The following is a 26,803-nucleotide window of genomic DNA, read 5'->3' as shown; positions in this document are numbered from 1 at the left end:
GTCTGGAGAAACAAATACCATGCAAATAAGGGTAATGCTAGAAACAAGTAAAATGGCGAAAAGTCTATATAAGGTACTGGGGCTGGGAAGGAGGCTCAATGGTAGAGTGCTTGCCTTGCATGCATGAGGCCCTGGGTTTTATTCCTCAGCACCAGATAATCAGAAAAAAGCTGGAAGTGGAGCTGTGGCTCAAGTGGTAGAGTACTAGCCTTGAGTTGAAGAGCTGAGGGACAGCACCCAGGCCCAGGGTTCAAGTCCCACGAACAATAAAAAAAAAAATTTTTAAGTTTATATAAGGTGCAATGGAATGTTCTCCCTGCCAGATGTTTTCCTCATTTCTATCAAAGAATATAAGAAAGAGAAACTACAGAAGGAAGGGATAGGATGTGCAGTAAAGACTTCAGGCCCAGTAGAAGTCAAGGTTGTAATGATAGCCTGGAAACAAGGGAATTCAAAGAAGCTTTGTTTTCTGAACAGCTCGATGCTCAGGGCCCTCTTTCCCTTCCAGCAGGTTCCAGCATGTGGGCAGCCAAGATGAAGCACTCCATGAAGGAGGCTGGAAGGTTTTCCACTTGTTGACTGAACTGCCCAAAGAAAAAGACCCTCAGACAGGAACATAAAGCAGGACCCACCAAAGAAGTCAGTTTGCTCCCTGACTAGCTTATCTTTTTAGATACTGCAGAAAATAAATGAAAACTTTTTTTTAATCTTAGAATTAATATTCCCAGAAAGATGAGGAAAGTAATCATTATTTAACAATTGCAGGATGCTATTTAAAAAAGAAAGGAAGTGGGATTTTGTTGTTTTGTGTATGTGGGCCTGGGCACTATCCTTTAGCTTTTTTGCGTAAAGCTGGCACTCTATCACTTGAACCACAGCTCTACTTTCTGACTTGTAGGTGATTAATTGTAGAGAAATCTCCTGGATTTTTCTGCCCAGGCTAGCTTTGAACCACAATCCTCAGATCTCAGCTTCCTGAGTAGCTAAGATTACAGGCATCAGCCATGGTCACCAGGCAAAAAGAATGATTTTTTTTAAGAAGAAATTTTGAAGCATAGATATAAATTAAAAGAGATAGGAATGAGAAAAGTAGAGAAAAAGTGTAGGAAGAAAAAGTAGAGAGGAAAAAAGTAGGAAAACGAGAAGTACAGATAGGAGAGACAGAAACAGAGAAAGAAAAACATAGGGAGACAAGATAGACACTCAGGATATGCCTTAGGATTTGCCTGCCTACCAAATGTGAAGTCCTGGATTTAAACCCCACTACCATAAACAATAAGACTTAAAAATTAAAAAGAAAAAAGGCAGAAACAGTAGCTTCTATCAAGACAAATTATTGGTCAAGGATGTGTAAAACGACTAGATGATTTGTTCTGCCAAAGTAAGGAGTAGATTAAGGTACTAAGGATACTTAAGATAAACAAAAACAGTATCAGTAACAAAACAGGATTCTAATATAAGAAAAATATGAAGGAAGCATCTAGGAGGACGGGAAGTCCTAGAATGATGATGGCAGTGTGCTAAGACAGTGGAGTGGATGACAGGTCCCTGGGGCAAATGAGTTAAAGAAAATACAAATGATAGAGCTTTTGTTACATTGTTCGGAAAAATTTCAAGATCTGTATGAATAGAAAACATAAGAAGAACAGAAATACCATGTTCTTTAACTGGAAGATAATTCTGTCAAGATGACAATTCTCTGATAATTGGAATACAAAAATATAGAGTCTAGAATTAGACTCACCCATCCATGTAAGATCACTCTATTTTCCCCAATGCAAATGAACAGGAAAGGGAAAGTATTGACAGTAAACAATGCTGAGGCAACCAGAGAGTCACCTGGGAAAAAATGAAACTGGACCCCTTCCTCACACCATACATCAAAACGTATTCAATAGAAAAGCTTAACTATAAAGATTTTATACAAAAATGTATGAAAATGTCTATGTAATCTTGAGAGTACACATAAGCTACTTTAAAAGTTTAAAATTGGCAAAAGGAACTTGTTTAAGGTTTTAAACTTCTGTTCATCAAAAGACAAGCCACACACATACACTGGAATAAAGTACTGTCAATAATACATGTTTAAAAACAGCTTTCTAGAATATGTTTGTTAATTTCTACAAACAGTAAAAAGAAAACCTAGTTTTGGGGCTGAGAAGGTGGCTTGGTGGTAGAGCGCTTGCCTTGCAAGAAAACCTAGTTTAAAGATTGGGCAAAGGATTTTATAGGAGAAGATCTATCAATAACCAATATGCACATGAGTAAAAGATGTGCCAAATCCATACTATCTAGAAAGTGCACATTTAAACTACAATATGATAGCAGCACACACCCAGGAGAATGGTTAAAATTAAAATGCCTGTCCATGCCAAGTAACAAGAACTCTCATACATTGTTGGTGGGAGTATAAAATTATCAAAAACACTTTGGAAAATTCCCTTAAATTTTCTCTTAAATGTAATCTTAAATTATAACCTAGAGATTTCATGACTAAGTATACATACAAGAGGCATACACTTAAAATACATATTAGTATTCAAAGACATGAGTATTCATAGCAGTTTTGTTCATAATATCCTCAAGCTGAAAATAATGTAAATATCAGAGGAGAATGAATGTTGCTTAAATGTGCTAAATAAAAAGAAATGAACTAGCAAACGAATTACATGCAACAATATGGAAGAATCTCAGAAATACACGTTTGTTGAAAGAAAGTATCCAGACACAAAAGAATACATACTATATTTCATGCATATGAAATTCAAGAACTGCCAAGACTAATTTATGGCATTTGAAAACCCAATAATCATTCTTTAGGTTGATATTGACCTGGGGGAGTGATAATGACCTAGAGGAGTGATACAGTAGATATTCCAGATACTCCTTTGTGAAACACCAATAAGGGGCTGGGAATATGGCTTAGTGGTAGAGTGCTTGCCTAGCAAGCAGGGCTTCAATTCCTTAGTACCACATAAACAGAAAGAGCCAGAAGCAGTGCTGTGGCTTAAGTGGTAGAGTACTAGCCTTGAGCAAAAGAAGTTCAGGAACAGTGGCCAGGCCTTGAGTTAAAGCCCCAGCACTGACGAAAAAAAAACACCTACAAAAACCAAAAATCCAATAAGCTTAAGTGTATACTTTGAATTCTGTGAATATTAGGTAAATTAAACTCTCAGTAAAACTCTCAGTAAAGTATTGGCATAAGAACAGACCTCAGGACCAATGAAATAGAATTGAAAACCCAGAAATGAACCTACAGACCTATAGCCATCTAATCTTCGATAAGGGAGCTAAAACAATAGAATGGAAGAAAGACAGCCTCTTCAATGGTGCTGGCAAAATTGGTTAACTACATGTAGAAAACTAAAGCTAGATCCTTATATATCACCCTGCACCAGAATCAACTCCAAATGGATCAAAGACCTTGAAGTCAAAGCAGACACTCTGAAAACATTATAGGATGGAATAGGAGAAACCCTAGGTCTCCTTGGCTCAGGCCGAAATTTTTTGAATAGAGACCCAGAAACACAACAAATCAAAGAAAGGTTGGACAAATGGGATTGCATAAAGTTGCAGAGCTTCTGCAGGGCAAATGACATAGCTAGCAAGATCAATAGAAAGCCCACGATTGGGAGAAGATCTTTACTAGCCATACAACGGACAAGGGTCTCATATCTAAAATATACTTGGAACTCAAAAAATTAAACCCCCCAACAACAAATCCCCAAAGAAACAACTGCCCAATAAATAAGTGGGCTAAAGACTTAAAGAGAAACTTCTCTGAAGAAGAAAGAAGGATGGCCAATAGACACATGAAGAAATGCTCAACAACCCTAGCCATAAAAGAAATGCAAATCAAAACAACATTGAGATATCACCTCACTCCAGTTAGAAGGGCAAAAATCAAGAACTCTAACAACAACAGATGCTGGAGGGGATGTGGACAGAAAGGAACCTTACTTCATTGTTGGTGGGATTGTAAACTTGTTCAACCACTTTGGAAAGAAGTATGGAGGTTCCTCAAAAGACTTCACATAGAACTCCCCTATGACCCAGCAATCCCACTTTTGGGCATTTACCCAAATGTTTACAAACAAGACCACACTAAAGCTACCAGCACAACTATGTTTATTGCAGCATTATTTACCATAGCTAAGATATGGAACCAACCCAGATGCCCCTCAGTAGATGAATGGATCAAGAAAATGTGGTATATGTACACAATGGAATTCTATGTCTCCATCAGAAAGAATGACATTGCCCCATTTGTTAGGAAATGGAAAAACTTGGAAAAAATTATATTAAGTGAAGTAAGCCAGGCCCAAAGAAACACAGGTCCCATGGTTTCCCTTATTTGCAATATCTAGTATATCTATGAGTCAAGCGGAAAAGGTCAGATAATGTAATGTCAGGAAAATGAACCCTTAGATATATATCTTAATGTTTTTTTCTTTTAAGCATGTGTTTTGAACACATAAGATTATCTCTTTGTTGCTTTGTATGTCCCTCCCCCACAGTATAACCCCTGCTTTCACTATATTTGATGTCAGTATAACTTGTGGAGGAGATGGGGAAAAACCAGTTGTTTAAGGATACAGGTGGACCTGTTGCAACAATGAGAAGTACAAGTTGTCATGTCCAAAACAAGCTTTACAACGTCGGTGGGGAGGGGGGGGAAGGAGAAAGATTGGGATTGGGTGGGAGGGGGGAGGCTGGGAAGGGATGTGAAGGGTAAACCAAAGGAGGAGGCTGCAATGCTTGGTAAGAAATGTACGCATTATCCTGCCCATGTAATTGTAACCCCTCTGTACAGTATGTTCACAAATAAAATTAAATTAAATTAAAAAAAACTCTCAGTAAAATACTGTTTAAAAAATAGTGGCATTGGGCTGGTAAGGTGGCTCAGTGGCAGAGTGCTTGTCTCGCATGCATGAGGCCCTGGGTTCGATTCCTTAGCACAACATAAGCAGGAAAAGCCGGAAGTGGCGCTATAGCTCAAGGGGTAGAATGCTAGCCTTGAGCTGAAAAGCTGAGGGACAGTGCACAGGCCCAGACTTCAGGCCCTACAACTGACAAAAAAATAAAATAAAAAATAGTGACATCAAAAATACTTAGTGACATCATTTTCCCCCTAAAATGTGGAAGAAACTGTCAAAAGACTGAAATGGTTGCTTTTTATGTTTTTTTTGGGGGGGGCGGGGTTGGTTGGTCATGGGACTTGAACTCAGGGCTTGGGTGTTGACCTTGAGCTTTTTTGCTCAAAGCTAGTGCTCTACCATTCTGAGCCACAGCACCACTTCTCATCTTCTCAGGGTTAATTGGCAATAAGGGTCTCACAGACTTTCCTGTCCAGCTGTCTTCAAACTACAGTCCTCAGATCTCAACTTCTGGAGTAGCTAGGATTACAGGTGTGAGCCACCAGCGCCCAGCTTGCCATTATTTTTCATAATAAACCTTTTAATATGATTTAATTGTTCAAGTATTTGATGATAAAGTTAAAAGGAAAAAAATTATCTCTAAGGGAAAAAGAAGAAAGAATAGAGGCTAGAAACAATTGCACTGTCTGCTACTTTGATAGGAGACAATTAATAAAAGATTAGGATATGAAGATTCCACATCAATGATTCAGTAGTTCAAAAGTTTAAATTTCTTTTATACCAATAATGTATTTCTCCTTCTTATTTCTTCTTCCTCTACAATCTTATGATTCTTTCAATACTGGGGTTTGAACTCAGGACTTTATGCTTATGAGTATAAATTGCTGTACCACTGGAGCCACTCAACCAGTATATTTTTTTAAGTTTTTTTAAAAAAATTATTAGCCAGACATGGTGGCTCATGCCTGTAATCCTAGCTACTCAGGAGGCTGAGATCTGAGGATCACAGTTCCAAGTCAGCCTGGCCAGGAAAGTCCAAGAGACTTATCTCCAATTAACCACCAGAAAACTGGAAGTGGCGCTGTGTAAAAGTGATGTACAGAGGTGTTAATTATAGTTACATAGGTAACAAGCACATTTCGTTTTGAACAGTGTCACTTCTTCCCTCATTTTCTCACAGTTTCTCCCCTCCCCAAACTCTTCCCTCAAAAGTTGTATAGTTCCTTTTCAACATAGTGTCTAGTGAGTATCACTGCTGCATTTGTTTACCCTTTGTTCTACCATTTCTGGGCTTTCCCTTACCCTCAAAACAGATAAAGTTATATATAAGACAAAAAGCACAGACATCAAAAACAGTGACAAAAGAGAAAAAATGAACAAACAGACAAAAGAACACAAAAACTAAAATAACCTCTTGTTTCCATTTCTTGGAATTCATTTTGATAAACATCATTTTATAAGATCATATGCACATGGCTATTGAGCCTTTATGATCTCACTTCCAGCAGTATCTTTTGGCATGAGTTATTTTCAGGACAGAGTCTTCCTTTATGCCCGGAGAAGCCTGGACTGGGATCCTCCTGTCTTCCTTTGTCATTGGTATGGCAGGCACAGATCACCATACCCAGTCATTGTTTGAGATAGAATCTTAGAAGCTTTTATGCCTAGACTAGCTTCAAATTAAGATCCCTACTATCTGCCTTCCAAGTAGCTAGAATTATAGGCTTGAGTCACCATGCCCAGCTACAATCCTATGCTTTTTTTCCCCCACTTCTGGGGTTTGGACTCAGGGTCTTATACTTGCCAGGCTGTATTCTGACCATTTAACCTGTCTTCTAAGCCTGTTTTTGCAGGCTATTTTGGAGGCATGCACCACCACATACAGCTTCCCTCTGAGGAGAAGGAATCTCATGAACTTCTCCCTATAGGCTGGCCTTAAACTATGATCCTCCCAACCTTTCAGGTAGCTAGGGTTACAGGCCTAAGATGCTGGCTTGAAAACTCTTTTTCTTCACTGTATAAATCCTTAATGTTCATAACCTACACTTTTTCCAAAGTAGACAGTTTTATACAGAATGACCCAAAAGGAAACTTAAATGACCAATAGTTTATATGTATGCTTGATTCCAGTCTTAATGAAAAGGAGAACAAAAATGAAATCTCTCAAGAAAGCTTCAACACCACACTTCTTTTTTTCCCAAAGCACTATATTACTAAAGGTCATGACCACCCAGAAGATGACACTTCCACCAAACCATGTGGCTGCTACTGAGTCCTTCACCCCTTTGGCTTTTAGTTACTTCATCTTCAAAAGCAACCAGAGATCGAGTGATCTCATATAGCCTCTGGATATGTCTTACCAAGATTCTAGCCCTTAGGTTCCAAGCTCTAGTCTGTGTTCTGCCAAATTTCAGGCTGGATCCCTTCTTGGGAACTTACCAGCTAAAGAAGTTTCACATAAAACATTTTCCAGGGAGCTGTGTCTACCCTGGCCCACTTCTTTGAGTTTATCGGGGTGGTCTTTTGTGACATATTCCTCGCCCCACTCTTTGCCATCCTTAGGCTGCCTCCACACACCAGATGACAGATGGCTCTTGGACTGGATATCAGCTGAGAGGCAAGACTTCACGTTGTCATCTGCTTCTGGAGTTGCTGGGTTCACGGCTGAAAAAAAAATGCTATCAAGTTCTTCCTTTTTTTGAAAAATACATTGTGATTGTTAATAACTCTAATCATGCCCCATGCTTAGGTACTTCATGTATTAAATATACCAATTAAAAGTTAAATATATTCAACATGGATTAAAAGTTTTCTCAACTGCAAAGGGTTACCGCTCTGTTTCTGGCCAATACATCTTCTACTATGGTGCATAGATCCACCACACAGGATTTAAATTAATTTATAAGTGATTGAGAGCATGATGTTTGAATTCCTCCTATCTGCTTTCTTTCAGGTGAGCACACCAGGTGATGGCAGTGCCAATGGGAGAAGAACAGAGAGGGAGAGAAAGGGTAGCAGTGACAACATGCGTTTCTCCTTCACCCTGACAATGGCAAGCTAGAAAGAGGAAAGAGGAAGACAGAGGGACAGGGAAGATGAAATAGTGGATAAAATGTTGGTGATTTGTCAATTAAATAAATAACTTTGGAATGATACTACCTAGGGTCTGATCCATACTTAAGTCATAGACTATTTACCTATGGGGCTTCAGTAATTGTTAGTTCACTAAGTAATTGAAATGAGCAGAAAGAAACAAGAATATTAATTTGATTTTATACTTTTCCACCCCTTCTCTCAGCTTGGGTTAAATCCAAGGCATCAACTGATTTCCTTTAGTACAGATCCTGGAATTTTAGTGGCAGTAATGCTTTATCTGACCTGGTGGTATAGTTTGTATGTGAAGATTCCTCCAAAAGGCACGTGTACTGAAGGCTTGGTCCCCAAGCAGTGTTGAGAGATGAGACTTTTAGGAAGTAATTCAATCATGAAGGTCTGCCACCATCAATGGAGTGACCCAGTGATGGATTTGAAATTTGAATAGATTGGGGGAGGTGGTCACTTAGGGTATACCCTGGAAAGATAAACTTGCCCCCAGCCCCCTCCATTGCTTCCTCTGCTTCCCGGCCACCCATAGTGAGCAGCTGCCTCTGCCACATGCTTCCACCATGCTATTCTGCTCCACTGAGGCCTACAGCAATAGAACACACCAGCCATGAACTGAAACCGCTGACACCGTGAGCTAAAATAAATCTTTCCCACCTTGAGTTATTTTTTGATAGTGTCACAGCTATGACAAATTGACCTTCACATCTGAATTCTTTCATGGCTGGTGTGGAACGGAGGAAAGTAGAAGAAGGAGGAAGTGTGGAATTGCTAGAACTAACAGAAGAGCCACTTACCAGGACCCATCATTCCCTTCACGTTGCTGTCTCCTACATGGACAGATCTGGACTCTTGGGCTGCAGGGAAAGGAAAGATTTCATTCAACCTTTAGTCCACAAAACACAACTATGCACCTCTATGAGCCAGGCTCTAAGGACAGGCTTGCGGATTTTATCATTTCATTGGAGAGACAGCAAGAAAAATACAGTAACTACAGTGTAGTATAACATAGCTATTTTCTCAGCTGTGCAAATGTACAATTGGTACTTACTTCAAGTGATTACTGTAAGAATTAAACAGTCTGATATATGTAAACTGCTTAAAGTAGTACCTAGAATACTCTAACAGCTAAATGACTGTTAAACTATGATAGTGGTAGAAGCCATGATGACAGTAATAAGAGCAGAATGATGCGATTAAACTATAAGTCAGACTTACTCTGTTTAGTCTTCCAATTATTTCCCTTTTCAGTGTAAAAGCCTAAGTCCTTACAATGATCAGATAACCCTAGAATATTTGCTCCCCATCTCTGCTTGCAACTTTATTAATTAAAAAACATCCATCTCCTGTTGTCTTCCTTGCTCATGCTACTCAAGCCCTATTGATGTCTTCCTGCTATTCTTTGGACATGGCTGTCATGTTCCCACTAGGAATGTACCAGAGACTCAAGGCTTCTCTTGCTAAAAGCACTGATTCTTCCTTCTGACCTGCAGATTGATATCTCCTGGGTAACTGTCTTCATATTGCATCTGTCTTTTTTGCTACTGTAAAGTTTGGGTAAGATGCCTGCTCAACTCTAGATGAAGACATACCAATCATCTACAGAATGTCTATCTGAAACTGGTACTACAAGACTGGTAAGTCTGGGCTGGGAAGGTGGCTCAGTGGTAGAGTGCTTGTCTTGCATGCCTGAGGCCCTGGGTTCAATTCCCCAGCACCACATAAGCAAAAAGAAAAAAAGCCAGAAGTGGCGCTGTGACTCAAATGGTAGAGCGCTAGCCTTGAGCTGAAGAGCTGAGGGACAGCACCCAGGCCTAAAGTTCAGGCCCCACGACCGGACACCCCCCCAAAAAAAAGACTGGTAAGTCCAAAGTTTACTTAACCCCTCTTGTATCTGCTCAAGACTACAGACACTAACATAAGAGTAATTAAGGTGTTTTCCAGATTTCCAGGGATATCAATAGGTTATCATCTACTAACTTTTAGAATGATCCAGACACCACCAGGGTAACTACTAGAGTTTCTAGTCATTTCCCTGAACCTGAAGTAGGACCCAATCATGCTCCCAATTGACTCTATTTGGTTCCACTGGCCCATTCTTTCTCTGAGTCATTTCTCTTTCCCAAGAACAGTGAACCTTGTAAGGATTTTCCTTGGTGAAAATGAGGCCCTGCAAAACCAGACGTGAGATAAAGATGCTTGAGTTTACATACCCCGACTCCAGCTTTTGTTCTTCTCCTATATAATCCTAGAGCTATTATTCCTATCCACACAGCAAGAGTTAGGATGCTAGTCCCTCTGTAGGGCCACACCCAAACACATTATTTCCCACTTTGCCACCACTTTTCTGTCTGATTAGACTTTTGGATAATGAATGGTGAAATCTGGCCCATTGGGACCTTTAGAGTCAAAGCCTAGAACAGTGATAACACTCTGTGGCAATAGCTGTTCCCTCTCTTCTCTTCCACATCCATAAACTAACTTCCTCACTTTCTTCACATCTTTATCTGGTGCCCTGTCTACAATATATTTCTCCTTTGTTGTCTTCTAATCACTATGGAACATCCTACATATTCTACTTACCTTGTTCATTGTCTGCTTCCTTCATTACAAAGGCTCCACAACTTTTTTACACAGAGTAAGTTTACTTGAAAGTAAAAGGAGCAGGGCACTGGTGGCTCATGCCTGTAGTCCTAGTTACTCAGGAGACTAAGATTTGAGTATCACGGTTCAAAGCCAGCCAGGGCTAGAAAGTCTGTGAGATTCTTATCTCCAATTAACCACCAGGAAACTGGAAGTGACACTGTGGCTGAAAGCAGTAGATCTCTACCCTTAAGCTAAAGCACTCAGGGACAGTGCCTAGTCCCTTAGTTCAATCTCCAAGACTGATGAGAGAGAGATTGAGACAGAGCGACAGAGACAGAGACAGAGACAGACAGAGAGAAAGAAAGAGAGAGAGAGAGAGGGTGCAAGAGAGAGAGAGTGTTCAAGGACAGTGCCTAGACACTGAGTTCAAGCCCTATGACCAGTGACAACAACAACAAAAAAGACGTGAAAGGCAAGTTGTGAAAGAAAAAAGTGGCAAGATTCTCCATTTGAAAAGGGCCCCCAAATTGTTTCTATTTTGTTTATTACTACATAGCACCCCCAAAACAATGCTTGAGAAGTATGGCCCACAGACTGGCAGAATTATTACATAGGAAATTATTGAAGTGATGAAGCATAGGTCTCCCCCCCACCTCAAGATCTTCTGCATCTGAGTCTTATTTTAACAATATTTTATCAATCTGTTCTAGCGAACTTGGAGGAATAGGAGTTCACCCAGAAAAGTGAAAGGAGGTAGCAGAGGACAAGTAAAGGGAATAGCCATTGTGAAGGGCCAGAGGCCAAAGAATCCATAGAGCAATGCAAGAGCTAAAAGAATAACAGGCCAGGTACTGGTGGCTCACGCCTAGAATCCTAACTACTTAGGAGGCTGAGCTCTGAGGACCACAGTTCAAAGCCAGCTATGGCAAGAAAGTTTGTAAGACTCTTTTTCTTCAATTAGGCACCAAAAAAGCTGGAGATGGAGCTGTGGTTCAAGTGGTAGAGCACTACTCTTGAGCAAAGAAAGCTCAGGGATGGCACCCAGGCCCTGAGTTGAAGCCCCAGGACCAGTTACCTCCCCCACATACCTAAAAAAAAAAAGAATAATAGGTGGCTTGGCTATAGAGTTAGAAACAGATACAAAAGGTAAGTCTGAGGATGAAAGTAGAGGTTAATTCATGTGTGGCTCTGTAAATGGTGTTAAGGAGCTTGGAGAGCTGTTTTCAGTGGATTCAACAAATCCTGAAATAATTCCTCTGCCTGAGTGCTGTTACCCATCATTTAAAGATCTACAACTTTGTTTTGCAAATATAATTTTCTATATTTTAGCTTGTGCATATGCTCTGATTTCTTAGACCATATGTTAATTTGACTTCTACTTTCTGAGCCCATTTTCTACTCTTTCCCAACAAAGAGTCATCCTCTCACATATTTCTTTTTTTTTTTTTTGTCAGTTGTAGGGCTTGAACTCTGGGCCTGGGCACTGTCCCTCAGCTCTTCAGCTCAAGGCGAGTGATCTATCACTTGAGCCATAGCACCACTTCCGGTTTTCTGGTGGTTAATTGAAGATAGAGTCTCACAGACTTTCCTGCCCGGGCTTTGAACTGCAATCCTCAGATTTCATCCTCCTGAGTAGCTAGGATGACAGGCATGAGCCACCAGTGCCTGGCCTCTCACATATTTCTTTCCATGTCATAGAGCAAAGAAAACAGCCACTAGTAGACCTACCTCGCTGATGGTTTTCCCAGGAGGTACCTACTCACATGGGAAAGAAAAATAAAACACCATGGAAATCTGTACTTAGCAGTACATCAGGTAAAAGCCATTTGATTCAGAATTTTACATTCAGTTATTCACAACATACTTAATGTCTATAAATATAGAGGTCTGGGATAACAGATGTGTACCACCAGATAAAAAGCCATTTGAAAATAAATTATTTTAGCCCAATTAAAATTTAAAGAATGCAAGTTGGTATTTCCCCAGAAAGGAAAATCCTTAAAATTGGACAGATTCCTAGGATCTATCTCTTGGGTGATCTAGACTCTTCTAAATTCTAATAACAAAGAAAAATTCTGGGTAGTGTACCATTTTCTTCTAATAAAGATGGAAGGCTTAAGCTCATTCTTACTAAGCCTTGGAAATGGGGGGATATTTGGGGGTATTGTCTAGTTGATTTGTGAACTATACCTTTTTCATAGGCCTGAGAAGGCAAAATATTGGTAAAGTCTTCACTTGGAAGAACAGGTTCAGGAATATTGATGGAACGGAAGGGACTTCCTTGTGTTTGTGCAGGCCCAGCCTGAGTACCATGTTCTTCTTTTTGAGTTTTCCTAGGAAAGGGAAACAATGATAAGGCCAGTTTAGTTCTTAATAATGATAGATTAGGATGGAATTCAGTTAAGAACAAAGACAATGTCTGAATTATTAGGTTGAACCTATATAAATCGCTACTTTTGTAATTTAAAAATAGGGCATAGTAACTAGGCATGGGTGGCTCACACCTGTAATCCTAGTACTTAGAAGGCTGAGAATAAAGGATGGAGGTTTGAGGCCAACCTGTATAGAAAAGTCTGCACAACCCCATCTTAAAAATAACCAGCAAAGCCTCACATCTATAATCGGAGTAACGCAGGAGGTGAGATCTGAGGATCACAGTTTGAAGCCATCCGGACAACAATGTCTGTGAGACTCTTATCTCCAATAAATTACTCACAAAAAGCTGGAAGTGGTAGAGTGCTAGTCTTGAGCCAAAGAAGCTCAGGGACAGTACCCAGGCCCAGAGTTCAAGCCCGGGACAAGCTAAATAAATAAATAACCAGCAAACTTCTAGAATAATCTTCTCTGGGAAGATATCTTATGATAATTCCCTACCTGCCTCATGCTTCTTCACTCTCTGAATAAAATTCATTTAATACATGCACACACACACACACACACACACACACACACACACACACACACAAAGCAAAAAAACAGGGCTGGAGATGTGGCTTAAGTGATAGAGAGCCAGGATATCAAGCTTATATTCCATACTAGCAATTCCTACAGTTCAACTTAATTGGTTACCTAAACTGAAGAAAAACTTCAATATCTACAAAATCATTCTAATTACATTTTCTTCCTTCTTATTTTTTCTTAGTGGCATCTCTGTCTATCATAAGTATCTTTAAAGTTTGCATTGGTAACTATTTGCTTGGAATAATTTATATTTACTTAACAAAACAACTCAGTTTCTGGGGAGTTGTAGGTCTACAATTGAAAACCATAATCAATTCTACAAGGTCACACAAATATTATTCCTGTATTTTTATTTTAAACATGATAATGTTAAACATATACCAATAAAGATTATATATACATAAAGGTGAAAATTTACTGATTCCACCTGGTTGACAATGTTTTTTTTTTTCTCTTTTCTTCTTCTGCTCAGCCATTTCATATAGAAGGAGGACACTTCAGAACCCTTCCCTTTCAGATCATGGCAACTTTAATGTATCCTATAAGCATAGCCACTAAAATCTATTTTTAGGAGAAAATGTGGTAGTCAAATGGGAAAGACAATGTTATTTTGTATCTGTGGTATTGGGGCTTGAACTTCAGGACATCATACCTGAGCACACCCCTAATCTTTCTAACCTGGTTATTTTTGAGATAGCATCTCATTTTTTTTTTTTTTTTTTGCCAGGACATGACCCTGGGCAAGATCTGCCTATGTTAGACTTAACATTTTAGCTGAAATAACAGACTTAGGCCACCACACCCAGCTCTCAGCTTTTACAAAGATTATAGATGTGAGCCACCAGTTTGAGACATTATTTAACATAAATATTTTAATCATAGGATCAAAATAATAGCAGTATTAGAGAAGTTCTAGAATAACAACAACAATAACAATAATAATAATAAGTCACTGAGGGCTACACATCCTTAAAACCAAAATCATTCTTTTTTTTTTTTTTTGGTCCGGTTGTGAGGCCTGAACTCTGGGCCTGGGTGCTGTCCCTCAGCTCTTCAGCTCAAAGCTAGCACTCTACCACTTGAGCCACAGCACCACTTCCGGCTTTTTTTGCTTATGTGGTGCTGAGGAATCAAACCCAGGGCCTCAGGCATGCAAGGCAAGCACTCTACCACTGAGCCACCTTCCCAGCCCAAAACCAAAATCATTCTTTTAAAAACATAGACACAGGGCTGGGAAGGTGGCTCAGTGGTAGAGCGCTTGCCTTGCATGCGTGAAGCCCTGGGTTCGATTCCTCAGCACCACATAAGCAAGAAGAAAAAAGCTGGAAGTGGCGCTGTGGCTCAAGTGGTAGAGTGCTAGCCTTGAGCTGAAGAGCTGAGGGACAGCGCCCAGGCCCAGAGTTCAGGCCCCATGACCGGATCCCCCCACAAAAAAAAACTTAAAAAAACATAGACACATAGATGTGTCACTTTTATTTCATATCCTATTAAATGGATTTTTCATGCAGTATCTTCCACCCATTTTTTTGTATTGGCCAACCTTTGTGGCTGTCTCCCTTCCAACACATGTTGAGCTGTGGAACTCAGTGGCCCGCAGTGGAGCTGGGGTTCTCTCAGTGCCTCTGTACAAGCCGCTGCTGATGATTTTGGACACTATTTAGTATACTTACTTGGCTTTAACTTTGCGAGATTCTCTTCGCTTCTCTTGTTGAAGTTGTTCAATTTTCTGTTGCATTTCTTCTTGTTTAGAAGTGATAGCCTGAATCATTGACATTGCATTGCTCAGCTCTTCCTAAAAAAGGAAAAGAAGAATTGCTATATTTTAAACTGGTGCATAGAATAAAGGTATAGAACATAAGATTTTGTAATCTATATATTTTTATTTAGTGCATAGTTTTAAAGGAAGAAATGAGAGATGAAAATTTTGCTTCCATTGTGGTATTTAACTTCAACATAGAGCTCCAAAAAAGAAACATAAATATTTTCCATGATAATTAATATTCCCAGAGAGAAAATTCTTATATTTGGTTGCTATGAGGAAAGGAAAAATTTATACTCCTATTTGCAGAATCAACATGCTCTGCAGCAGGAAAATCAAAGAGGCACCTACCTTGAAATAGTTTAGTGAGTTCTTCATCTCAGTAACTTTTTCTTCCATGGAGCATCGGCAGCTTTTAACCTTCTCTTCCAAAGCATATTCTCCATGTTGGATTCGTGAGAGCTCCTGCATTGCTTCTGTGAAACCAGTTTTCAGTTCCGAGGCCAGGGCCTGCAACTAAACAATGCATGAAAAAGTGAACTCAATTTGCTTTAAGTTATTACAAATAGCTCCATTGGCCCTATTGTCTTTTCTTGGAGAAACAAGGCTCTTGTTAATCTCTAGATTTCATTTACTTAAGTTTGGAACCCCGTAAGGGGACTTTCATACCAACATCTAATGACAAAGATGTTTTCTTTATGCAGCAAAATTAATATGTAGCAAAAAAAATAGCATCCGTGAAGTTTACAAGTACTCCTGCAAGCTACATGCATTTAAAATCCTTTGACTTAGATGAAGTGTACTTGAAAGCAAAATATAACATCCAGGAACTCTGAATTCTGTAAAAGAAGCAAAGGTCATACTCTGCCTGGTTATTATAAGAGAGTAAGAAAACTCAGTTCTTTATTTCCTTAAGAAGTTAAAAAATAAGAAGCATAACAACTAAAGATTTATAAGAATTTCTCTCAAAGACAAATAAGGCTTTTTTTAAATTTTCTTAAATCTTTGGATATCATCATGGAAAAGAAGTAGTGTGTTTTTAATGATAGTAAATTTGATCCATAAAGAAGACTCAGAAATATCTATAATGGCATGAGCTGGCCATGTTAACATGAATCATTTTCAGCAGTCAAGCCTGGTCTCTAGGAGTATACACACCATCAAGTTCCACACGACAAGCAAGATGTCAATTTTAGAGTTGGACAGAGAACAAATCCTAGTTTTAACTATAAGGATGAAGACTTTAAGCAAATTGGTTAACTTTTTGGTAGCAGTTTCCTCATCCATACATAACTAAAATAACTCTTTTCAGGGTTTTCTTCAGAATTAAATGAGTAAATGTTGGTTTCGCATTGACCCCAAGAAATGATTGATACTTAGGGGTACCAAAATTTTTAATTCTTTTCCTCTTTAGGTGGCAAATCAAAAAGTTAAGCAGGGCTGGGTGCCAGTGGCTCACACCTGTAATTCTAGCTACTCAGGAGGTTGAGATCTGAGGACCATTGTTGAAAGCCAGCCTGGGCAGGAATGTCATGACACTCTTATCTCCAATTAACCACCAGAAAGCCAGAGGTGGCCCTGTGGCTCAAGTGGTAGAGCACTAGCCTTGAGCTGAAGCGTCTAGCAACAGCACCCAGGACCCACAATCGATAAAAAAAAAAAAAGTTAAGCAGAATAAGGCACATCATAGCAAGAACAAAACACTAGAAAAACAAATGAATGAACAAAACAAAAATGTTTGCACAAACAGAAATAATGAGCACTTCTAAAGATCACTTTTATTTATGGAACAAAAGCATTTTCAACAAATAGGAAATGAAATAAATTATGATAATAATAACAGATAATAATATTACTTCCTTGACATTTATGACCTTATACTCTGCGAAGAAGGGACTCTTAACTCCATGTCTCCCTTCCAAACAGAGATGTTTAGGTTTATTCTATAATTAAAATACCTACCAAATAAAGACTGAACACTGAAGCCTAGCTCTTAGGGAAGTTTATTCCTATATGTATTTCTACACATTTGCAGAGTCAGGTTATTGAAATGACTTCAAGTTTTAGTGGCACCTTCCATTATAAAATGACTTACTAGCCTATCCCATATTTTAAATACAGTGGTGTGTTTTCCTTGGTCTCACAGGGGGACTTGAAATAGGGAAAAGTAAGAGGCACCAATAAGAACATTCTCAGGAAAAAAAGCAGAACCTATGACGTGTTTGGAGCTTGAAGACCAGGAAATATCTGTTTTACATTCCAAAATTATTTAATTAGAATTAATCTTTGTGATGGATCTTGGCACATGTGCTTATTTAGACATCAGGATGGACTGAATCACCACATCAAATACTTTCTGACCTGGTCGTTTTCATTATGCAAATTCATCTTCTGTAAGCAAAATTAAATTGATGACTATACAACATCAATGTAAAAAGTATGTATATTTCAAAGCTGAAGGAGGGAAATCTTCATTGCGTTGCCCATACATTCATTCCAGTGCCCTGACATTTACTTAGTTTTCCTGTCTGGATACAGAATGAATTACTATCTGACAGAACAAAGTTTCATGATTATTGCTTCCAACAGGTGAACTTGTGGTTTTTGCCCAGAAGTCAAAAGACAATAGCAGAGTTCTAGAGAAAGAGACTTGCCCTCATCTGTAGAACCTCAGCTCGCAAAAACTTTAAAATTTTCCCTGATAGAGAATTTTAAAATTGTTGGCTCATTTCCTGCTCCATCATTTCTGCTGCCTAATAAACACCTCCATGACCGGTGATAGGACAAGAAGCAGCAGCTATTGTGAGCACTATCACTCACCTGAGATAACATAGATGCCTGTTAAGATGGTTCTTATTACAGAGCTGCTGCAGAATGCTACTAACCTGGCCTTGAGTAAAAAATACTCGGAAGCAGTAGTCTGAACATTCTTTCTCTGTTCACCTGACAGCCCACAGCCCACCCCAAGGATTAGGAATGGGGGTCTACCTTGTTCTCCAGCGAGTTGAACACGTTCCTCATCTCGTTGATTTTTTCATGAAGCTGCTCTAGAGAGATTATGACCCCTCCATTCTGCCGCTGGAGGCGGGCTCCCACTGGAGGCAGGTTCAGGGAAGACTTGAACTTCAAAGCCTAGGATTCCACAGAGCGCATCTTAGGCTCAAGGAAATAGGGGAGAGGAGGCCGAATTCTTCCTATTTCCTGCTCTTAATTTCTGCTTCTCAATTTTCTTGCCTTTCTTGGCTTCTTAACTCTTCTTAAGATGAATTTTAGCAGATGTCTTCTGATTTTTTTTCTCTCTCTGGCCCCAAACTAAATTGTTCATGAGTTTCAACTTGGCTTTTTTTTTTAATGGTCTTGCCATTCCTTTCTGCCACATTACCAGTCAGGCTACTAGATGCAGAGGCCTGGGCCTGGGCCTGGGCCTTGGGGACTCTGTCATGTCATAAATGTCAAGGTTTGGGATACCTCCACAAGGCACATGAAATTCCTTCAGCACTTGACACTAAAGCCCAGGTGTTTTGGAGTGGCATGCGATGACAAGCATGCCAGGTAACTGCTCTGCTTTCCCACGAAACCAGGGTCATTTCAGAGGAAACCTGGTTGTTGTTTGTTTTTTTTTTCTGCCAACTTCCATCTTCCAATTTTAGGCTCTTTATTGATTCCCCAAAGATGGCATGATTTAAAGCACAAAGTGGGCAGCCATGTTGAAAGTGAATTTTCTGATCCTCTCCTCTACATTCCCTGCAGAAGTTCACCCTTAAGGTCATTCTTACAGGGCATCTGTGAAGCTGGTAGCTGTAAAGTGTATCCTTTCCATCCCTGAATACACCCAGGAAAATTAACTTTTTTTGTGGTAGAAGAAAACGTCCAATGATCCCCATAGTTTTTCAACTAGAGATCCTTTTGGCACATAATGTATTTTCTTAAGTTACTTTCATTACAGAGAAAAAAGAAGAAAAATGAGAATTACCCCAAATCTGATTACTTCAATATAGCCATTAACATTCACATTTGCTTCTATTTTATTATATGCATGTAAATGCCTATATGTATGGTGTTTATGTGACAGAATATTTGGTTCTACCCCTCATATTTTTTGCCCTTAGATTCTTTTTTTTTCATCTATTCATTTTTGGTACTAGGGATCAAACCTAACATGTTGCACTTGGTAGACAAGCACTTTGCCACTGAGCTATATCCCAGATACTTTGATTTTTTTTTTTTTTTGTTAGTGGTGGGGCCTGAACTCTGGTCTGGGTGCTGTCCCTCAGCTCTTCAGCTCAAGGCTAGCACTCATCATTTGAGCCACAGCATCACTTCCGGCTTTTTCTGCTTATGTGGTGCTGAGGAAGCGAACCCAGGGCCTCATACATGCAAGGCAAGCACTCTACCACTGAGCCACTTTCCCAGCCCGCCAAAGATTATTTTTATTTGTTTGTTCTTTGTCTTTTTTAAGACAAAGACTATATAATCCAGACTAACCTCAAATTCATGACTCTCTTCCTTCTGCCTCCCAAGTTTTGGGATTACAGGTATGTGCTGCCATGCCTGGCTTGCCCTAAACCCTCTTCCAACAGGCTTAAATTTTTTCTGTCTATTTTTAATGACAATACAATATTCTATTGTATATAATATTTCAGAATTTACCCACCTTTTCACTCTAGTTAAAAATGTATGCATATAAAAGCTTTTAAAGATTATAGTTTTTTGTGTTTTTTTTTTTTTTTGTCGGTCGTGGGGCTTGAACTCTGGGTCTGGGCGCTGTCCCTCAGCTCTTCAACTCAAGGCGAGCGCTCTACCACTTGAGCTACAGCGCCACTTGCTTTTAAAGATTATAAATGACATTTTCTTTTCTTTTCTTTTTTTTTTTTTTTTTTGTCAGTTATGGGCCTGAACTCTGGGCCTGGGCGTTGTCCCTCAGCTCTCCAGCTCAAGACTAGCGCTCTACCACTTGAGCCACAGGGCCACTTCCAGTTTTTTCTTTTTGCTTATGTGGTGCTGAGGAATCGAACCCAGGGCCTCAGGCATGCAAGGCAAGCACTCTACCACTGAGCCACCCTCCCAACCCTATAAAAGACATTTTCATATAATCCTTTTTATGTAAACATTGCATATATTTCCTCAGGATAAGTTTTGAAATATGAAAATTCTTCGAGTTAAAAACATTAGGCAGGGGCTGGGAAGGTGGCTCAGTGGTAGAGTAGCTTGCCTTGAATGCATGAGGCCCTGGGTTCGATTCCTCAGCACCACATAAGCAGAAAAAGCCAGAAGTAGTGCTGTGGCTCAAGTGGTAGAGTGCTAGCCATGAGCTGAAGAGCTGAGGGACAGCGCCCAGGCCCAGAGTTCAGGCCCCACAACCAACCAAAAAAACAAAAACAAAAACATTAGACAGGGCTGGGCACCAGTAGCTCACGCCTGTAATCCTAGCTACTCAGGAGGCTGGGATCTGAGGATCGTGGTTCAAAGCCAGCCCAAGCAAGAAAGTCTGTGAGCCTTTCATCTACAATTAACCACCAGAAAACTGGACATGATGCTGTGGCTCAAGTGGTAGAGGCTCACCTTGAGCTGAAGAGCTCAGGGACAGCATCCAGGCCCAGAGTTCAAGCCCCACAACAGACAAAAAAGAAAAAGAAAAAATAAACCATTAGGCAGTATTTGATCCAAAAGGAAATCTCCTATATTAAAGAAAGTTAATGTATTCAATTAAATAAATATTTCACCACAGGACTTGACAAGTGATAGCAATATATTTAAGTAAGGTTAAATGAAAATATGTTGCCACAGGGCTCAAAAATTTATAAGACTGTGGTTATATATTCTTGGAAACATTTTATATCATCTATAAAATTCCCCAAATTAATGGATTTAGAAAAAATGTCTTGGATATTAAAATATATGAAATTTAAATAATAGAAATGTAGGAAGCTGCAGTGTTTACATCCCCAAGGAGCCAAAATTACAGTTGGAGCTCAAATTGTTGATGTAAGGGCTGGACTAGCAATGATTAACATTCATATGCTGCCTTTATCACAGACCTTCCTTCTCCCTAATGGAATTACAGTTTTAAATCCATATACAAAATGCAGTGCTCAAAGGTGAAATATGACTACCTGATTCTGGAAAAGTTATTTCATTCCACAACTATGAAAGAGGTATGTCCAGAAGATAAAGAATGTGAGAAAAAGGAAGTAGACTTGGACTGAAAAAGGGAATATACTGAGCTTGCAAACCTAAGTGTAGTTGGTGCATCCACAATGAATTATTTGTCAATTCTATCTTGGGTAAGCTGAAAGGCAGCATTAATTATAAAGTGTGCGGTGCCTTTTTGATGTTGTTTTTATGTTTTTATTTAGATATTTCATATACAGAAAGAATAAATACTTATTCTAAAATTTTTGCTTTGATTTTTCTTTTGAGACAGGGTCTCATTATGTAACCAGCCCAGGATGGACTTGAATTTATGCTTTTCATGCCTCCTGAGTCATGCCCAGTTTAGTTTGATTCTGATATTTAATCTTTTTTTTAGGTGGGTGGCCAATCCTGGGACTTGAATTCAGGGCCTGGGTGCTGTCCCTGAGCATTGTTTGCCATAACTCCACCTCTGGCTTCTTGGTCATTAATTGGGGTTAAGGGTCTCATGGGCTTTCCTGCCCAAGCTGGCTTGGAACAATGATCCTCAAATCTCAGCCTCCTGAGTAGCTAGGATTACAGGCACAAGTCACCAATGCCCAGCTTTGATTTAATCTTTTTTTTTTTTTCTTGGTGGGGCTGAACTCTGGGCTTGGGTGCAGTTCCTGAGCTCTTCAGCTCAAGGCAAGCGCACTACCACTTGAGCCACAGCACCACTTCCAGTTTTCTAGTGGTTTATTGGAGATAAGAGTCTCACGGGCTTTCTTGCCAGGGCTGGCTGATCCTCAGATCTCAGCCTCCTGAGTAGCTAGAATACAGGCTTGAGCCACGGTGCCCAGCTCTGATTTAATCTTTTTAACCAATGCTTTGGGATTTGTTTTAATTAAGGTATGACAGTTTTTCCAAAACTACTTGGAACAAAACTGGATGACTGCATCAGACCTCTTAGTTCATCTTGCATCTGTTTACTCATTCATTCAACTGATATTTATTGAATACGTATTGTATGCCAGGCATTGTCCTGTATGCTAGGAGTACAACACATGAGCAAAATAAACTAAATTCCTGCCCTTAGAGCTTACATTCTAGATGAAGAGACAGGCAATAGTAGAAAAAGCAAGTATATGTATAGGGTAACACCAGAAAGGGGTGAGGTCTGCCAAGAAAATAAAATCTGGAGATAAAGTATTGCTGAGATTTCACATTTTGCTTCAGATACTCTCCCTTCTGATATAGATAGTTAACTCTTCCCTCCTTTCTCTTCCTCTTCTTTGTTACTTCTCCTCTTTCTTCTTTTGGCTAAAAGTTGCTTGGAGTACACAGACTTAGGAGGTGTTCTTTTAAGAGAAGGGTTGGGTTTTCATAGCATCACAGAGGTCATATAGACCAGCTTCACTTTCACTGCTTCATGTATTCCACTGTGAACAGATGTACTTGGATTTGTGATACAATAAGATAATGAGGCCATCCCTTCTGCAGCTATATTTAGCCAACATCCAGGGAGTGACCTACATAAAATCTGTAATAGACTTGAAATCATACCTGAGTTTAAAGAGGTACTCACTCCCATTCATCCAAATGCTATACCCAGGTCAGATGTGAACAGAGGGGAGGTGGGCAGGGATAGCATTAGAGGCCTTGGACCAGCATCGTATCAAATCAGCACCAACTGAAAACCCAGGCTGGTCCTGGCCAAGCTGCTCCCTCTGTCTGGAATTGCTTTCCTCATATCCACTTGTCAAATGATTGACTTGTCCTCATGTGCCAAGTTCATATCCTTCAGTCAATACTAATTGCTCCCTTTCTGTCTCTCATAGAGTTTTATCACTGTTTCTGATGTAATATTTTCAATAGCCTATCATATATTCATGTATGAGCTATTTCTTAAATGTGTTTCCTAGGTTGTAGACATTTTAAAAGATCAATGAGAGTGTCTCATCTGTTTAATCTCTCATTAGGCTAAGCATTGGAAAGCATATAATAACTATCAGATTGATTCTTTGACTTCACACTGATGATCTAAGAGTAGGAGCAAAGTGATTAGAATGCTGTATAATGCTGTGCTGGCTTAGTTTAATAGGGCCTACAATAACAAACTGTTGAATATTTCTAGAAACTAGTTCTTATTCTTACTTTGTCACTTAAACTCAATGAATCTTAATAACATTTCCCCTAAACTATGTACTCCACTCTCTTTATGGCACTAGAGTTTGAACTCAGGGCAGAGCTTCCTAGGCAGGTTTTCTACACTGGCGCCATGACTCCAGCCTATCTATCTGCTTCTTTAGATTCCTATCTTTGTGCTTGGGATACTGATCTTTTTCCTGGTTACCTGGGCTTATAACCTTAGTGCTAGTTAAGAAAGAATCTTTTCTTCCAATTACTGAAAGATCTGATGATTCTTTCTCCTTTCTCATATCTTCCAGATATCATACTCTGAAGGCTAGAGAGAAACTGTGTTTCCACAGACTAAGCTGTTTTTGCAAAGTTGTGTTAGAATAAACTTCCATGACTTTTTTTGTGCCAGTCCTGGGGCTTGAACTAAGAGCCTGGGTACTGTCCCTCAGCTTTTGTGGTCAAGGCTACTGCTCTACCATTTGATCCATAGCTACACTTCTGGCTTTTTTTGGTGGTTAATTAGAGATAAGAGTCTCATAGACTTTCTTGTCCAGGCTGGCTTCGAACCAGAATTCTCAGATCTCAGCCTACTGAGCAGCTAGGATTATAGACATGAGCAACCAGCACCCAGCAACTTCCATGATTTTTAAGAGTAGGATTTACTTTAAATTTACAGTCAGAGAAGAGGATCCAAATAAATTCTATTTACAAAGCTATAGCAGGCTGGTAGAACCTTGTTGTAAAGGTTTTTTTGTAAATCTTCCTTGTAAATCAAATTATTCCTGTTATTTAAAATGAGCTTAGTATTTGGAAAATTTTCCACTCATTTTCCAATTATAACTTTCTAAATAGGAAATTAAGATAAACAGATCTTATTCTCTCATTTTATCAAAAGATATGCAATTTATTGCATTGTATACAAGCCTCAGTGACAAAGGTGGGTTGAAGGGAACAGACAGGAAAAAAGCATGAAGTTAAGGTGGTTGTACTCTATTGTATACATTGGATCACTTGTTCTCTATTAATCTGTTCTGTTAAAGGTACAATGTAGCTGGAGATAGGGCTCAATGGTAAGAGTGCCTGCCTTGTAAATATGAGGCTCAGCGTTCAAACCTCAGTACTGACCCACCCTGAAAAAAATAGATCCAAGGTACAATGTGAGTGGTCCTCCGCCCTGCCTACCTAATAGTTAGGAGCACCAGTATAGGTTTGTTTTAGTGTTGAGTGCTGAAATAAAAATCTCTGTAGATAGAGGACAGTTGACACTATTATATACAGAAACATTCAAAACAATCCATTTGTCTTTACCTGGTAGATCTGTGTAGAAGGATTATTCACTGGCATATGTTCATTCTCTCCTGCAGGAAGAAAGAACTTGTTTAATCAACACAATTCATTATATCCCTACTTAACTCTCATTAGACACATGAAGGGAATAAGAGAAATTATAGTATTCTATGCCTGTGCCTGCCTGAGAAGAAATTTAATGACTAGAGCAAAATGTAAGGTCATGTTGGTGGATTTTATATCACCATCCTAATGACCAAACTATACCTACCTGCTGTAGCTCTTGTAGTAGAAAACCACAGTGGGAAAGTTTCCCCACGGAATGATTGGACAGCCAGAAGTACATGCACAGGAAGTGTCTCCCTCATATTCTTGGAGCTGAAGGGTTAGGAAGGCCATTCTTTACCAGGGACCTGTCTAGTTGTCACTACCTAACCTCAGGAAGCCCGAATAAAATATCCACTGCTTCTCCTATCTCTCATCTTCGCTAAACTTCTGGACATTGCTCAAATCAGATAAGGAAATCTTGCAGGAGGACTGGCAGGAGGGAATTTTCAGTGGAAAAGTTCTGGGTAAAATACAGTATTGTCAACACTAGAGATTGGGATCACAAGGAAAACACAGAGATGTGGGCTGTAAAAACCATCTATAGCCTGGGGAGATGAATAGCTTGATCTACAGTGCACCTTTCAGGACCACATTGGTTGGCCATGAAATGAAGCAACCCATGTTAAAACAAAGGCTAGTTGCTCATCCATCACTGAATCCTGGTGCATTGTGTCATTTTGTATGAATTAACCAGTTTACAGATGGCACCTTTGGTTGTAAGCCCTTGATGATATGAGTGTATATACTGTTCTTTCAAATATATTAGTATTAAGAATACCTCACAGGGACCAGCCTCAGTGTTTGAAGTTCATAAACATAAACCTCAGCCTAGAACTTGTACTTGGAATGAGCTATCCCTGTAATTGCTCAAGTGTTTATGATTACTAAACTTCCGCATAAGCTTGAGTAAGGATTATTTATCCTATTTATACTGTTGTCTAGTTTATATAAAGGTAAGAATAAAGATGCAAAAACACAGGGCAACATCTCAGACCGAGGACTGGCACTCTATAGTTAGAGTCTGACTTCTCTACAGCTGCGTCCTCTGTTGTAAATTGGAGATGATCAGAGAACTTACTTCTCTAAGGTTGTGTCTGTGTGGTAAACATAAAATATAAAGAGAAAGTACATGCTTCTAGACTAGGCTAGAAGGTACTAGATGTCTTATTTGGATGTGTATCTTTGCCTTATTTAGCATGTTGTTTTAAGGCAGTCCTAAAGTTACTGTTAAGCCAAGTTATAGATAGATAGGTAGATAGATAGGTAGATAGATAGATAGATAGATAGACTTCCATTGATATATATATAATACAAACATTACATATACATTCATATGATTATTATATGTATAACATATTAATATATACATTACATATACATTTAATGATTTTATATTGAACATTTATAATATATCTAACATTTAAAACATAAATATCATTGCCTATCATTATGTGATGATGGGAATGTTATGTTAGACAAGACTAACACCTGTATTTCTTGAATCTAAGCTGTAAAACAGAAAAATCTGACCTTGCTTTGTTTTGGTTTTTTCCATGTTGCCTGTTGCTCCTCCACCACTTACTCCTCAACATCACATCATTATTGTCCTGGATCAGGCCACCTCTCCTTCCCCGTGCCTGTCAATGGAAATAAAGGATCAGGGACAGTACATAGAATTGGTGAAAAAGCTGGATGAGCTTTACCTGTTATCTTTAAAATGTTGAACACAGCTTAAGATTGATGCATTCTCAGAAGACTAGAAACAAACTGAGCAAATACTTAGATTAAAACCTAAAGGTAAATATCATTTTAGTATATAAGAGATTCATTACCCAAAATTATGATGGTTTTTATTATACTACATTCTGTTTTA

The 26,803-nt window shown here is 39.2% G+C and overlaps 1 protein-coding gene across 1 annotated transcript in view; it reads right to left on the bottom strand.

Annotated features, from left to right (window-relative positions):
- The window catches only part of Arhgef33 (Rho guanine nucleotide exchange factor (GEF) 33), a 51,105-nt gene extending 24,620 nt beyond the window's left edge, over positions 1–26,485 (bottom strand). The window contains exons 1-7 of the mRNA XM_013017897.1: positions 26,461–26,485; positions 24,844–24,893; positions 15,637–15,801; positions 15,197–15,318; positions 12,756–12,898; positions 8,777–8,836; positions 7,317–7,541 (exon numbers count right to left, since the gene is read on the bottom strand). Of these exons, the coding sequence (XP_012873351.1) occupies positions 7,317–7,541; positions 8,777–8,836; positions 12,756–12,898; positions 15,197–15,318; positions 15,637–15,801; positions 24,844–24,893; positions 26,461–26,485 (790 nt within the window). The remainder of the gene's footprint in view (positions 1–7,316; positions 7,542–8,776; positions 8,837–12,755; positions 12,899–15,196; positions 15,319–15,636; positions 15,802–24,843; positions 24,894–26,460) is intronic.
- Positions 26,486–26,803: the final 318 nt, after the last annotated feature.

This window comes from Dipodomys ordii, unplaced genomic scaffold, assembly GCF_000151885.1.
Source record: "Dipodomys ordii isolate 6190 unplaced genomic scaffold, Dord_2.0 Scaffold37, whole genome shotgun sequence".
Classification (NCBI taxonomy): Eukaryota; Metazoa; Chordata; class Mammalia; order Rodentia; family Heteromyidae; genus Dipodomys; species Dipodomys ordii.
This window is presented reverse-complemented; position numbering and strand designations above follow the sequence as displayed.